At 43.9% G+C, this 16,268-nt stretch overlaps 1 protein-coding gene across 1 annotated transcript in view; it reads right to left on the minus strand.

The window, feature by feature from the left end:
• The window catches only part of DBF4B (DBF4 zinc finger B), a 31,923-nt gene extending 17,381 nt beyond the window's left edge, over positions 1-14,542 (minus strand). Inside the window, 3 exon segments of the mRNA XM_032871032.1 lie at positions 2,021-2,175; positions 13,999-14,064; positions 14,516-14,542. Of these exon segments, the coding sequence (XP_032726923.1) occupies positions 2,021-2,175; positions 13,999-14,064; positions 14,516-14,537 (243 nt within the window). The 5' untranslated portion in view covers positions 14,538-14,542.
• Positions 14,543-16,268: the final 1,726 nt, after the last annotated feature.

Genomic DNA, 16,268 nt, shown 5'->3' on the forward strand with positions numbered 1-16,268 from the left:
GAGAATCTGAAGCAGGCTCCACACATGCCCAGCACAGAGCACAACACAAGGCTCGATCTCACAACCCCGAGATCGTGACCTGAGCTGAAATCGAGAGCTGGATGCTCAGGGCGCCTGGGTGGTTCAGTCATTTCAGTGTCCAACTCTTGATTTAGGCTCAGGTCATGATCTCGAGATCATGAGATTGAGCCCCATGTCGGGTTCCCTGCTCAGCTGGGAGTCTGCTTCTCTCCCTTGCCTTTAGCCTCTCCCCGGGCTCACGTGCATGCATGTGCTCTCTCTCTAAAATAAATGAATCTTAAAAAAAAAAAAAGAGTTGGACACTCAACCAACTGAGCCACCTAGGTGCTTCAATAACTTGTTTTATGCCCCAGTTCTGGGGTGGTTTTTTACACAACAAAGGCTAAATGATAGAACAGACTAAAAGTTCAAAAGTAATTTGGGGCCAGGTGCGGGTGTATAATCATCATTTGGTACATTCCCCACTGCTGAGTTTCCATATCCCTGAGCTTCTGTTCCTTTGACAATTCTCTGCATTCCAAGCTTATTCAAGTCATTTCCCCAGCTGCCTGCCTCTTTGGGGCCAAGCACCATCATCCTATTTTCTAAACACAAGAGTTACTCATGCCAGTTGCTTACTAAGACACACACGCACCTTAAAAATATTTTAAAGGACACAAACATGGCAAATGCTTTTTACCCAAAGTTTTTTTTAACCAGTGTTATTTAAAAGAGCTAAAATTTAGAAATAATCTCAATGTCCACAGGGGAACGATTAAGTAAACTAATAACCCGCTCAAAAAATATTATATGCTCATTACAAATAATGCATATGAGGGACAATAATGATAGGAAAGTGCTAATGCATTAAGGTTGTGGGCAAAATGTTGGTAATCAAAAATGTATTCATGATCATAGCTACACAGAAAATGAGCATAAAAAAAAAAATAAAAGAATGGGACACCTGGGTGGTTCTGTTGATTCGGTATCTGACTCTTGATTTTAGCTCAGGTCACGATCTCAGGGTTGGGAGATAGAGACTCATGTGGGGCTCTCCACTGGGCACAGAGTCTGCTTAAGATTCTCTTTCTCCCTTGCCCTCTCTCCCTCCCCACTCTAAAAAAATAATAATAAAAATAAAATTTAAAAAAGGGAAAAAGAATAGAGACAGAAGTAGATGAATGCATGGGGCGCCTGGGTGGCTCAGTGGGTTGAGCCTCTGCCTTTGGCTTGGGCCACGGTCTCAGGGTCCTGGGATCGAGCCCCACGTCAGGATCTCTGCTCAGCGGGGAGCCTGCTTCCTCCCCTCACTCTCTCTGCCTGCCTCTCTACCGACTTCTGATCTCTGTCAAATAAATAAATAAAATCTTAAAAAAAAAAAAAAAGTAGATGAATGCTTATCCAGATTAGGAGTACTGAGGAGAAATGGGCAGTGACTGACAATGGTTATGGGCTTCTTTTTTCTTTTGGGGGTGATGAAAAATGTTCTAAGTCTGACTGTGTATTCACACAGCTTGCATATCTCTGTGAATACACTAAAAGCCATTTAAAAAATAACAAAACCACTTTATTTATTTGAGTGGGAGCCTGATGCGGGACTTGATCCCAGGACCCTAAGATCATGATCTGAACTGAAGGTAGCCGCTTAACCAACTGAGCCACCAGGCACCTCTAACTTCATTTTTTTTTTTTTAAAGCATTTTTTTTTTAAAGATTTTTCTTTACTCAACAGAGATCACAAGTAGGCAGAGAGAGGGGGAAACAGGATTCCCGCTGTGCAGAGAGCCTGATGCAGGGCTCGATCCCAGGACCCTTAGATCATGACCTGAGCCGAAGGCAGAGGCTTAACCCACTGAGCTACCCAGGCGCCCCTCTAACTTCATTTTTAAAAAGGGTGGCTTTGGAAACTGTAGTCATACCACTGAAAATACCTGGAAGTCACAGACAGAACTCCTCTCCAGCTCCTGCCCTACCACCCACAAAGGCACATGACATCACAGGTCAGGAGCAGCTCACATACCCCACCCAGCTGCTGGATGGCCCCCGTCAAAAACTGGAGACTTTTGCCAGCAGGCAGATCCAGATAAAAGGACTTTCCAGAGAAGGGCTGCCTCCCAGCATTTGGTGAGTTCTTCCGGCATTTTTCCAGACAACTGGAAACTCCCAGCTGAGTCCCTAGAAAAGAATGACAAAAGGAACAAAGTGAGAAGCATGGGCTAAGGGAGTCCCGCGAGCAAAGCAATGCTCACCAACAGCCTCTGTGTGGCATGCCCTGGGTAGGCCCCGGGCATGGAAAGATGAACCTGAGACTAGCGCTCCCGCCCTGGTGAAGCTCGGATGCAGAGACACCAGGACCCTCACACATGGATGGCGGGAACATAATAACACGGTGCAGCCACTTGAGAAAAGGGACGCAGTTTCTCAAGATGCTAACCATTAACACATGACCCAGCAATTCCACTCCTAGGCCTGTATCAGGGAGAAATGAAGGCATATGCCCAGATAAAAACCTATACAGGGCGCCTGGGTGGCTCAGTTGGTTAAGGGACTGGCTTCAGCTCAGGTCATGATCCTGGAGTCCTGGGATCGAGTCCCACAACCGGCTCCCAGCTCCAATGGGGAGTCTGCTTCTCCCTCTAACCTTCTCCCCTCTCTCACTCTCTCTCTCTCTAATAAATAAATAAAATCTTAAAAAAAAAAAACAAAAAAACAAGCCTATACAAGAAGGTTCATTGCAGCCTGGTTCATTTAGCCAATAGGGAATAATTCACATGTAAATAAAATGGTAAGTGGAATGTGGTGTATCCACTCAATGTAATTTTATTGGGCAATAAAAAAGACTGAACTAGGGGGCGCCTGGGTGGCTCAGGGGGTTAAAGCCTCTGCTTTCGGCTCAGGTCATGATCCCAGGGTCCTGGGATTGAGCCCTGCATCGGGCTTTCTGCTCGGCAGGGAGCCTGCTTCCCTTCCCCCTCTCTGCCTGCCTCTCTGCCTACTTGTGACCTCTGCCGGTCAAATAAATAAATAAAATCTTAAAAAAAAAAAAAAAAAAGACTGAACTACTGATACATGCCACAACCAGGATGAACCTCAAACATATGCTGAATTAGAAAAGCCAGATACAAAGGACCACATATTATATGATTGCATGGCACCTGGGTGGCTCAGTGGGTTAAGCCGCCGCCTTCGGCTCAGGTCATGATCTCGGGGTCCTGGGATCGAGTCCCCCATCGGGCTCTCTGCTCGGCAGGGAGCCTGCTTCCCTCTCTCTCTCTCTCTCTGCCTGCCTTTCCATCTACTTGTGATCTCTCTCTGTCAAATAAATAAATAAAATCTTAAAAAAAAATATATATATATATATATGAGACTGCATTTATATGAAATGCCCAGAAAAGGGAAATATAGAGAGAAATTAGATCAGCGGTCACTTAAAGGCTGATGGTGGGAGGAATAAGGAGTGACTAAAAATGGGCATGAGGTTCTTTTCGGGTTGATGAAAATATTCTAAAATTAGACTGGTGTGTTAGCTGCATAACTTGGTAAATTAACTAAAAATCACCGAAAGCATACATTACAACAAATGTATTTTATAGTATGTAAATTATATCTCAATGAAGCTAAAAAAAGGAACCCCCAAAACCCTCAGCGAATATAATCTTGAGAATTGTGCATTTCACTGTATACAAATTTTAAATTAAAAGGAAAAAACTATAAACAAATATGGAATTCTAGTCAATGATATGCATGCTGAACTATTTAGAGGGAAAGGTACTACTGTCTACAAATTACTTGAGATGTATAAAAAATACAATAGATAGGGGCACCTGGGTGGCTTAGTGGGTTAAGCCTCTGCCTTTGGCTCAGGTCATGGTCCTGTGTTCCTGGGATTGAGCCCCACATCTGGCGCTCTGTTCAGCGGGGACCCTGCTTACCCCTCTCTCTCTGCCTACTTGTGATCTAGGTCTGTCAAATAAATAAATAAAATCTTTTTTTTTTTTTTAAGATTTTATTTATTTATTTGACAGAGACAGAGATCACAAGGAGGCAGAGAGGCTGGCAGAGAGAGAGGGGCTGAGCAGAGAGCCTGATGTGGGGCTCGATCCCAGGACCCTGAGATCATGACCTGAGCCAAAGGCAGAGGTTTTAACCCACTGAGCTACCCAGGCACCCCATAAATAAATAAAATCTTTTAAAAAAATACAATAGATAAAAATCAATGATGATAAAATAAGTACAGTAAAACATCAACGATAAAACTAAATGGTGTGTCTAGGTGCTTGTGTGGAATTCTTTTGACTTTGTTGCAGGGCTGAAAACTTTCACAATAAAATGTTAAGAGAGAAAACAGATAAAAATGGATTTGAGAGAATGTGACAAACACTGAAGACAGGCAAAGAAGTTCTAATATACAGATAAGAAGAGTTCCTAAACACAATGAAGAAAACAAAAAATCCCCAGAATACTAAAAATTACAATTGAAGAAACCTTCCCTGAAATAAAAAAGTGTATTTGAAACTAACAAACTCAGTTTGTCACATACTTGAAAAAATGGACCCAGAACAGCCAATACCAAGATATAGTTAGTGACATTGCTGGATTTTACTTTATTTTTTTTTTAAAGATTTTATTTATTATTTATTGGACAGAGAGAGAGAGTGAGCATGAGTAGGGGGAGAGGGAGAGGGAGAGGGAGAAGCAGATTCCCTGCTGAGCAGGGAGCCTGATGTGCGACTCGATTCTAGGACTCTGGGATCGTGACCAAGCCGAAGGCAGACGCTTACCTGACTGAGCCACCCAGGCGCCCCCGGATCAGATATTTCTCTAAGTTTTCTAAAACTCTTTGATTCCACTAATTCTTTTTTTTTTTATTTATTTGAGAGAGATCACAAGTAAGCAGAGATGCAGGCAGAGAAAGAGATTGGAGGAAGCAAGACTCCCTGCTGAGCAGAGAGTCCGATGCAGGGCTCCATCCCAGGACCCTGGGATCATGACCTGAGCCGAAGGCAGAGGGTTTAACCCACTGAGCCACCCAGGCGCCCCTGATTCCACGAATTCTTGCATCACTGCTGCTACTGCCCTATCAGACTCGCAGCTGGACCTGCTCAGTTAAACTTTGCCTGCCCTGGTGAGATGGTGTTTTTCTTTTTCTGAGTTCCATATCACTTACTGTCTGTCCTCGTGGTATTTTCAGCTTCATATTCTTGTTTACTTCTTCAGGGTGAACCTCTGGGCTCCCCATTAGACTGGAAACTATTTGGGGAAGAGATTTTGACTTACATATCAGTATTGTTCCCATAAAACCAGAGCCTGCTCTGCCATCCTCAGCGGGCGCCTGACCTCCGGGCACTTAACTTCTGGTTCCCTAAACCTTCCTCTTCCTGAAAGTGCCAGGTACAGAGGCGGGAAATACTGGAGAGTCAGCTCGGCATTTGTGAGTCCCTGCCTCTGCTTCTTCCTAGCTGTGTAACCCTGGGCAGGTCACAATCTCTCTTAGTGTCTCCCAATCTTCTGAAATAGTGATAACAATGACTACCCATCCCCCTTGGACAGTCCATACGGAGTAAATCAAATACTGCAAATTGTGTCAGGTAATGGTATTGGGGGGGGGTGGATATTCAAATACTTAACCTGCACCAACCACTCTGAATGGAGACTGGCCAGAAGTATCGGATTTAGCCAAACGAGGATACCCGCCGAATGTCAGCCCTGGGCATTATTCTAACTGTGGCCATTCTAGATCCCTCCCAATGCTAACTTCTCCAGAAAGCTTGCTTTTCTTTTTTTATTTTTTAATTGAAGTATAAATAACATACAACATTGTTATTAGTTTCAGGTGTGCACTCTAATTCCATACTTGTATAGAAAGCTCTCTCAGAATCAGTCCTTTCGAGTTCCAAACAGGATGATAAACACATAAGGCCCACTGACTTTCTCCACAGAAATAAAACCTAGAGAAGGCACGGAAGTGAGGAGGAATGAGATGGATGTTCAGACCCAGGCCCTGGGGGCTGGGCGGACAGCAAGCTCAGAGCGGAAGGGTGCCAGGGTGTGAAGGTGGGTGACAGATTGGGGACTGCTTTCTACTTGTGTTGTCACTGCCTGGCAGTGGGCAGTGCCAGTAAGCAGCCCTGTACCCCCAGAGGCAGCAGGTACCATCAAGGCAGTGTGGGAGCCTAGCACAGGGTGAGTACGCACATGTGTATGAGAAAGAGATAACAAGAGGTCAAGGGGACCGTGAGCTGGCTGGCGTCTGAACGAACCTCCCTCCCTACCGTCTATGCATTTGGTGAGTTACGTAATTACAACTCAAGGAGACAGCTCTTGACGGCGAATAGCACAAGGCACTGTGTGTGTCTGGGAGGGCACAGGCTGTGGCTGCAAACAGGGAGTGACTGAGCCCGTGCTGGGACCAGGGGCTGTCCTCTACTGTCCCACCCCCAGTCCCTGCACGCAATGGAGTGGCAGAGGACGGGGTCTGGGCTTTTGCATCTAGGTCCCAGAAGCACGTTACCAATCAGAGTGGCTAACTGTCTCCCAGGGACATGGGCTTATAGGAAAATATGAGGCAACTGAGGAAAAAAAGTCCTATAAAAGATGTTTTCTCTGGTACAGCATGTCTATCTGTCCTAGGTAACGGATCGGACAGAGAAAAGAATTTTATTAGAGTATTACAGATCATCTCAAAAAAGGGAGAATACTGGAAATAAAAAACAGGAACAGCAGGTAAAGAATTGGAGATAAAAGACATGAAAAATACAATAGTTAAAAAAAACTCTCATATAATAAAAAGATAAATAATCCAACTATAAATGTGCAATGAGGGGCACCCGGCTGGCTCAGTTGGTGAGAGCGCAGCTCTTGATCTCAAGGTCATGAGTTTAAGCCCCATGTTGGGCATGTGCCTCCTTAAAATAAAAAATACATTAAAAAGGGGGGGGGCACGTGGGAAGTGCAATTAGTTTAAGGGTCCTTCTCTTGATTTTGACTCAGGTCATGATCTTGGGATTGTGAGACGGAGCCCCAAACTAGCTGGGAATGGAGCCTGTTTAAGATTCTTTCTCTTGGGGCACCTGGGTGGCTCAGTGGGTTGGGCTTCTGCCTTTGGCTCGGGTCATGGTCGCAGGGTCCTGGGATCGAGCCCTGCATCGGGCTCTCTGCTAGACGGGGAGCCTGCTTCCCGCTCTCTCTCTGCCTGCCTCTCTGCCTACTTGTGATCTCTGTCTGTCAAATAAATAAATAAAATCTTAAAAAAAAAAAAAAAAGATTCTCTCTCTTGGGGTGTCTGGGTGGCTCAGTCATTAGGCGTCTGCCTTTGGCTCAGGTCATGCTCCTGGGGTCCTGGAATCGAGCCCCACATTGGGCTTCCTGATCGGTGCAGTGGCTGCTTCTCCCTCTCCCACTCCCCCTGCTTGTGTTCCTGCTCTATCTCTCTGTCAAATAAATAAATAAAATCTTAAAAAAAAAAAGATTCTCTCTCTTCCTCTGCCCCACCTTCCCTCATCCCTTGACTGTTTTTGAAATGTTTAAGTCTGAAATTATTACGATTAAAGATATATTTATTTATTTGAGTAAGAGAGCATGAGTGGGGTGGTGGTGGGTTGTGGCAGGAGTGAATCTCAAGCAGTCTCCCCCCCTAAGTGGGAGCCTGACATGGGGCTTGATCTCATGATCCTGAGATCATGACCTGAGTGGAAACCAAGAGTTAGATACTCAACCCACTGAGCCACCCAGACACTCCAGTCTGAAATTATTATTTTTTAGTCTGAAATTATTTTAAATTTTTAAAAAGATTTTAGTAATTTATTTGACAGACAGAGATCATAAGTAGGCAGAGAGGCAGGCAGAGAGAGAGGAGGAAGCAGGCTCCCCGCTGAGCAGAAAGCCCGATGCGGGGCTCGATCCCAGGGCCATGGGATCATGACTTGAGCGGAAGCCAGAGGCCTAACCCACTGAGCCACCCAGGCACCCCTGAAATTATTTTAAAGTAAAGAATGAAAAAGAAAAAACCCAAACCCTCACTAGGTGGGTTACATCTTGTAACATAGTGTGAGCTGGCGGCTGAAGTGGAGGAACTCTTCCAGAAGGTATCAAGAGGAGATAAAGAAGTGGACCAACCAGACATTAAGAAAGGACAAAAACAGAAGTCCGAGCAACACCACAGAGGGGCTGCAAAGGGAAAGAAAAAAAGAATGGAGACAGGAAAATATTTTAAGAAATAACTTCTCCAGGCTTATGAATACATGTGGAGGGTGAATGTAAGAACTTCTGTTCTCGCCCCCAAAGGCCACTAAAATGAGAGAAAAGAATAAAAATGGACAAAGACACTGGCAAGATGACAATAGGCAAGAGAGATGCCCCTGAACTGTGGAAGCTGGAAAGCAGATGGTGAGTGGAAAGCAGGCAGGGGCGCCAGAGAAAGCGGCTTCTGAAGCCCTCGAGAAGCTGGAGCTGAAAGGCCCACACCTGGAGGGCCAGAGAGAGAAGGCTAGAGCGCAAGACGGGGGCTGAGAAAGAGGCTATCAGAAAGTCTTTAAAAGGAATGGTTAGCCGGGCACTAGGAAGCCTCTCTCACCTCAGCAGAAGACTCCAGCAATGGTTCTTCCCTGGGGAGAGATTTTTTTTTTTTTTTAAGATTTTATTTATTTATTTGATGGCCAGAGATTACAAGTAGGTGGAGAGGCAGGCAGAGAGAGAGGAGGAAGCAGGCTCCCTGCTGAGCAGAGAGCCCGATGCGGGGCTCGATCCCAGGACCCTGCGATCATGACCTGAGTTGAAGGCAGAGGCTTTAACCCACTGAGCCACCCAGGTGCCCCTGGGGAGAGATTTTGATGGAAACATTGTTGGTGGTCACAATGGGGAGGGGTTGTGCTTCTAGCCAGCAGAAGCCAGGAAAGCAGCTTCACATCTTCCAGGACAAGGTCCCCACAGGAAAATGACCTGGCCCTACATGTCAACAGCGCTAAGTGTGAAAGCTCCCTGGGCTAGAGGACATGGAGCACATGTGAGAGCAGGGATAAGCCCCACTGAAAACACAGAAGATTAAGAGGATATCTTAATATCAGTGAGACCTGTAAACCTCTTCCCCTACAGAGCTCCCAGAATGCTGACCACCATACTTATAACCCCCAGTATGATAGTGGTAGGAGGGGTGGCCCTTTAGGTGAGATCATAAGGTAGAACCTTGCCCCCTGCCATGAGGCTGGTGTCCTTATAAGGAGAGAGACCAGAGCTTTTGCTCTCTCCATCCATGAGGGCATAAAGAAGAGGTCATATGAACACATTGTGAGATGGTAGGCATGTACAAGGCAGGAAGAGTCCTCACCACAAACTGAATCTACTGGCGCCTTGACCTTGGACTACCGGTCTCCAGTAACAGGAGAAATAACTGTCTGTTGTTTAAGCTACTCAGTCTATGCTGTTTTGTTCTAGCAGCCTGAGCTATAAGACACCCGCCAAAATTGCCGGGTTCCAGCTTGATTACCTAGAATCAAGTCTATCGCCGACAGTCCTTTCCAATTGGCATTTTATCACCTCACTTTTAAATAAAAATGGGTAATCAAAGATCATCAAATATTTAAAGAAAGCTTCTAAAATAGAAGAAAAATGAAAGCTTTTAACAAGAAATCTAACTACCAAACAAAGAGAAAAAAGACCTTAGAGGAAAGAGAGACAACACAGGAAAGCAGAGGAAAACAGAAAAAAAACCCCAAAAAAACAAAAAACCCACGAATATCTCAGAGAGATAAAATAATGCAATGCCTTCCATAAGCACAGAGGCAACTATAAAAAAAGGAAACTACATGGGGCGCCTGGGTGGCTCAGTGGTTAAGTCTCTGCCTTTGGCTCGGGTCATGGTCCCAGGGTCCTGGGATCGAGTCCCGCGTTGGGCTCTCTGCTCGGTGGAGAGCCTGCTTCCTCCTCTCTCTCTCTCTCTGCCTACTTGTGATCTCTGTCAAATAAATAAATAAAATTAAAAAAAAAAAAAAAAAGGAAACTAAAGAGAAAAAAAAAACCTTTTAGGAATTGAGAAACCTATTACAGAAATAAATTTAATATAATGATTGGAGGTTAAGTTGAAGAAATCCTACATAGAAGAGAACAAAAGACAAACAGATGGAAAGTGGGAGAGAAAGACAGGAAAACCAAAGAATCGGTCCATGAGATCCAATATCTGAACAATACAAAGTTCCAGAAATAAAAAAAGAAAGAAAATGGAGGGGATGAATCTTTCAGAAATAGTGCTAACAACTTCCAGAACAAAGAAAATGAGTTTCCAGACTGAGAGTCTCCACCAAGTGCCCTTGCCATGAATGAAAAAAGTCCCACATCAGGGCACGCTGTCAAAAAGTTTCAGGACATTAAGGAGAAAGAAGATTTTGGCTTCATTTCAGGCCATTTGGGAGACCAGGTAATTTAAAAGCCTTCTTAATACAAAATATCTAAAAAAAATACTGGCTAAAATATAAACACAAATCCCATCTAACAGCTAAATTCACAAAATAAATAAATAAAAGGACTCCACAAATGCCCTGAATGATGAGAAAACTGAAAACCACAGTGGTAAAAGCTAATGCTGGCTGCCCTGGGGGAGTTTGTGGGTTTAAAAGAAAAGGGTTTGGGATTGATGAGCCAGATGGGCCCAGGAGATAAGGTTTTGTGCCTGCCTAAAGGAGGGAGATAGAATTGAGAAATCCTGCATGAATCTAGGAGAAAAGGTAAATTAGAAAATAATCTATCCACCAAAAGAGACAAAGAGGGAATACTGTCTATATTAGCTTGGGCTCTGCATGACAAAAGTCTTCTCTGAGAACTCATAACCACAGGCCTCTCAAGAATCTGGAATTCAAATTCACATTACTTATGTGGTCTAAAAACCCATGATCACCACCACCAAGCAGAGAAATTAAAGTAAAAAATAATCCCAGCTCATGTCTTTGGCATACCCTAAACAATCAAATGCAAAGCAGTTCTAGAGGTACATAGCCTAGTTCAAGCTTCCAAGAATTTCCTCAGATAAAGCATCATCAAACATTAACTCACCTTCCAACATTATAAAACACATGAAAGAAACAAACCATTGTGGGTAAGAATCAACAGAAATAAGAGACACCAAAATTGGATCCCCAGGAGCTTCAAACAGAATAATCATATAGACTATAAAATAATTACTTCAATTATTAACTGCTTTATTTCAATAAAATCAGTATTTAAAATACTGAGAGAAAATAAATGTCAACTTAGAATTTTGTATCTGATTGAACAATTATCCAAGAGTGAGGGCAAAATAAAGGCATCTTTCTTTTTTTTATTATTCCTTTTTTTTCCTTGAGGGCGAGAAGGGTAGAGGGAGATGGAGAGAATCCTAAGCTGGGTCCATACCCATCATGGAGCCCGACACTGGGCTTGACCCCACAACCCTGAGATTACGACCTCAGCTAAAATCAGTAGTCAAGAATCAGATGCTTTACTGACTGAGCCACCCTTTTTTTCAACAAAGAAAACCAAAGGCATTTTTTCAAACAAAGAAAACCCACTTATCCACAAGCACTTCTTACTAAAGGACTTCACAGAGGTGTACTTTGGGATGAAAGAAGCTAGACCCAGAAGGACTGAAATGCCAAAAATTTGGCAAAAATATATGTATAAATCTAAACAATCACTGACTGTATAAAACAACAACAATGACAAATTTGGAAGTAAAAAAGACAGACAATCCGTGTTGCTAGACGGGGGCAGGGGTGGTTCAGAGATAGACCAGTCTAGGCCCTTATCGTGTTCAGGTGGAAGGCAGAAATATTTACAGCATCGGACTTTGCTATAGTACACTGGAAGCTACAAGAAGTGGAACATGGTTGAATCACTATATTGTACATTTGAAACTAATATAACACCAGATGTTAATTATACTGGAATTAAAAATTAAACCAAAACAAAAAGATTTGTACACTTAAAAAAAAGTGGAACAGGTCTTCAAAATTCTGGGGAAAAATGATTTCCAACCCAGAACTCTTTAACTCTTTATCATTCAAATGTAAGGTAGAATAAAAAATTGTCAGGGAGCCTGGATAGCTCAGTGGATTAAGAGTTTGCCTTCAGCTCAGGTCATGATCCCAGAGTCCTGGGATTGAGCCCCACATGGGGCTTCCTGCTCAAGGGGGAGCCGGCTTTTCCTTCTCCCTCTGACCCTCCTGCGCAAGCACTCTACCCCCTGTTCTCTCTCCCTCTCTCAAATAAATAAAATCTTTAAAAAAATAGTGAAGAATTATCAGACCTGCAGGTCTTGAAAAATTTATCTGTCATATACCCTTTCTCAGGAAGCTATGTTAGAAAATGTACTCCACTAAAATGAGGAAATAAATAAGGGAGAAGAAAATAGGAATTTGGAATGTAGGGGATCCTACACAGGAAAGAAGCAAAGGGAAATCCATAAAATGATGAAGGGAGATTCTAGGATGAAATCAGTGCAACAAGCGTAGGCATAGCTGGGACAGACTGGAAGACTAAGACAAATGGTTTCAGAAGGTTTGTCTTCCAGACAAAGAAGAAACCAATGGATTCTTTGATGAGCTTGAAGGCACTGAGGGAAGGTTTGTAATTCTGGTAAAATCTGGACATGAATTAGTGATCATTCACAGAAAATGAGGCATATTTCCTACTTTACTACATGGGTCATCTGTGAATAACCATAATAATGATAATGCAAATAAATGAGTGACCAGTCAAAAAATGACTACATATAGGGGTGCTGGGTGGCTCAGTGGGTTATCATAGCTCAGGTCTGTCTCAGGGACCTGAGTTTGGGCCCATGTTGGGCTCAAACAAACAAATGAACAAAAACAGACTTTATATACACTAGGAAGAGTAGAGATGAGGAGGGAAATGTGCGCGCGTGTCTGTGTGCGCACGCACGCACACATTCACTGCAGGTAAGTGGGGAGAGAGCAAAAAATATTTTCCATGCTAGGAAATCAATAGATATAATTTAAGTTGAAAACAACAAAAGCAGTAGGAGTATGCTATTTGGAAATAAGTAGGTAAATACTAGAAGAAATAGCTAAAACAGCTGTAAACAACGGCACCCTAGGGAGTGGCAATCAGGAGGAACACCTCCCACTGCGGGGGGGGGGGGCGGGGGGGGTGGTGTGTGTGTGTTTATGAGAGAGAGAGAGATGGAGCCCTGGCCTTTTAAAATGATATAACCATAAAATTGTGATAAAAATTGTTTTAAAACCCTCTAAAATTCACACATAGTCATATTACAGTGAATTTTAAGAACAAATATAAAGAGAATCATCTAAAATGTTTTCATGAAAAAAGCAGGTCACTTACAAAGGAACAAGAATCAGACCAACATCAATTATCAAAGGCTCTACTTTCTGCAGAAAGAAAATACTGTAATTTTTCACTGTGTTGAAGGAAAAGAACTTTGACTTAAGAATTTTAACACAGCGGTGAAATCAAGATATTCTCAGGAATAAAAGCCTCAGAAAGTTCATCCCATAAAGCCCCCTTTTGAAAACACACTTGGAGAAAAGTTCTCCAGCAAAGGAAGAGTGGATCACTTAGTAAAATACATTAACGTTCAAAGGCAACAACCAAAGCCTGTATCTGTAATTATCCAGAACTAAAACTAGAAGATATTGAAAGAAGTGGGAGGGGGAGTATTGAGGGAAGTGAGCATGTACTGAAATACGTTATCTATTTCGGTGTTTAAGTTTATGGTAAAAATAACCATGAATGTGGGGTTAATAAAATACTCTACCCTGACTCCCTATCTGCTAATCTTGTTCGTATCATCAGACTGAAAGCTCTTATTTGACCTTTAACATGAATTCCTAACTGATTTAATGACATCCCACCATACACACACACTCAAAACCACTAAGTAATTAGAAAACCCCAACAGCGCTAACATTTCTCGACCTTTTCATCCCAAGAGACTCTGGTGCAGGAGTAGCAACTTCGACCTCGCATTCCTAGTTGTGACCTGTTACTTACCTAGGTCCGGAGCCCGGAGCCTACTCTCAGCCATAGAACTCTGCAGCTCAGAGAATTTGCCGTCGCCTAAGAAAGGACAAAACAGCAGCAGAACCACCTTCATTAGCCTTCGACCTTCTATCATCCCCTCCCCCCGCCTTCCAATTCCCGCACAATCTCCGGCGCGGCTCCCGGGTACAGCAAGCCTCAAATCCATCCCAATCCACATCCCATCTCACCTCCCGCACCCCCTTCAAGGCTCTGGTCCCTCAGTCCCACCGCTCCCTCTAGGACTGCGCTCTCAACTCTCACCGCCTCTTGGCCACCCTTTGTACGTTTCAATTCCCGTGCCTCCCTCCGGGTTCTTGTCCCCTCAGTCCCTCCGCCCCCTTGAGTCCTCTGCCTCCTCAACTCCTGGGCTCTTCCCGTCCCTCTACCCTCCTCGGCTTCTGCACCTATCCGCTCCCCAATTCCTGTGCACCTTCCCCATCCTTGAGCCTCTCTACACTCTCACGACCCCTTCCGCCTACCTTCTTACCCCATCTTCCCCTTCCCGGCATCCGTACCCTTTTCTGGCTCCCTCAAATTCTTGGCTCCTTCTCGGCCTCCGTACTCCTTCCTCAAGGCCTCCTCGTTGTATTCGCGGGCTCCATGAGCGATTTCAGACGTCCGAGGGCCCAAGGTAACTCCACGAGTACATTATCAGTCTCCAGGCGTCAGCGGCCGCGGCTTCGGTTTAAATTTCCTGTCGGCCCCGCCCCCTAAAATAGCGTAATAGCTGTGAGGGGCTGCCCTACGGTGGCCCTGCGAGGTCAATATTAACTCGGCAAAGGCTCCCTTTCCCCCTTCCTTTTCAGTTCCGCTTTCTCCACTGTCTCTTCATTTCTTGGTTTGCCATTGGGTGGAGGAGATACCCTGCGCCTTAAAAGACGGGAAGCTGGGGACTAGTGGTAGCCTAGTCTTAGTGATTCTTCACACTAAGCTGGTTGGAAATTCTTGGGAGTTAGATAATAAATAACAAGACAAGCCTAGAACTTACAGAACATTGACAATTTACAAACAAAAGAACAACAACCCATGAACACTTCATTTCATCTTCACATCTTTGTTTCACTCCCTTTTCTCCACTTACCTACCTCCAAAAAAAATTCTCAAAAGAGGTGTCTCCATTCTTCACTTTTTTTAAAATTATAAAATATTTTATTTATTTATTTGACAGAGATCACGAGTAGGGCAGAGAGACAGGCAGAGAGAAAGGAGGAAGCAGGCTCCCGCTGAGCAGAGAGCCCGATGCGGGGCTCGATCCCAGGACCCTGAGTTCATGACCTGAGCCGAAAGCAGAGGCTTAACCCATTGAGCCACCCAGGCGCCCCATCCATTCTTCACTTCTTATTCTCAACTCACGTAATTAGACTTTGATCCTCACCTATCCACTAAAACTATACTTGTCCAGGTCAGCTATAACTTCCATGTTCCCAAATCCTAAGGTCACTTTGCTATACTCATCCTGTCTGACTTCTAGAACACTGAAACAGACTATTCTCACCTTCTTGAGCCAATGTCTTCATTTTGCTTCTATTTCTACCAGTTTTCACCTTCCCTCAATGATTCCTCAATTTCCTTTGCTGGATCCAAAGGCATTGTCCCACCTATACATGTTGCAGCATACCAAGGCTTTAGACCTTAGCCCTCTTCTCTTCCATATTAACACTTTCTCCCTGGTAGATCTCTTTCAACTCCATGGCTTTACAATTGGCTCTATGCTAATGCCTGCAGTATTTCTATCTCTACCTCTGACCTCTCCCTTGATCTTCAGACTTATATACCCAAGTGGCTACTGAACATTTCTACTTGGATGTCCAATGGACAACCTCAGGCTTAATATGTTCAAAACAGAACATTTGCTTCACCCACCCACCCCTCAAAAAACCCACCTATTCTCCATCTCAGTACATGTTATACAATCCACTCAGTTGCTCAAGACAAAAACCTAGACATTATTTCAGTATTTGCCCTTATCCCCACCCCTACTCCAAAAACAAATTCTAGAAACTCCAAAGTACATCTTGAATCAGACCACTGCTATCATCTTAGTTCGAGCCACCATACCTTCTTGCCCAAAGCACTGTGTTAATTTCTAACACAATTTCTAACACTTGTTTTTTTTATTTTTTTATTTTAAGATTTTATTTATTTATTTGAGAGAGAGAGAGAGCACAAGTGGGGGGAGTGGAAGAGGGAGAAGCACGCCTCCTGCAGAGCAGAGGCCATGATGTGGGGCTTGCTCCCAG

The sequence above is a fragment of the Lontra canadensis genome, unplaced genomic scaffold (assembly GCF_010015895.1).
Source record: "Lontra canadensis isolate GAN:19392208 unplaced genomic scaffold, GSC_riverotter_1.0 scaffold41, whole genome shotgun sequence".
NCBI classification, from domain to species: domain Eukaryota; kingdom Metazoa; phylum Chordata; class Mammalia; order Carnivora; family Mustelidae; genus Lontra; species Lontra canadensis.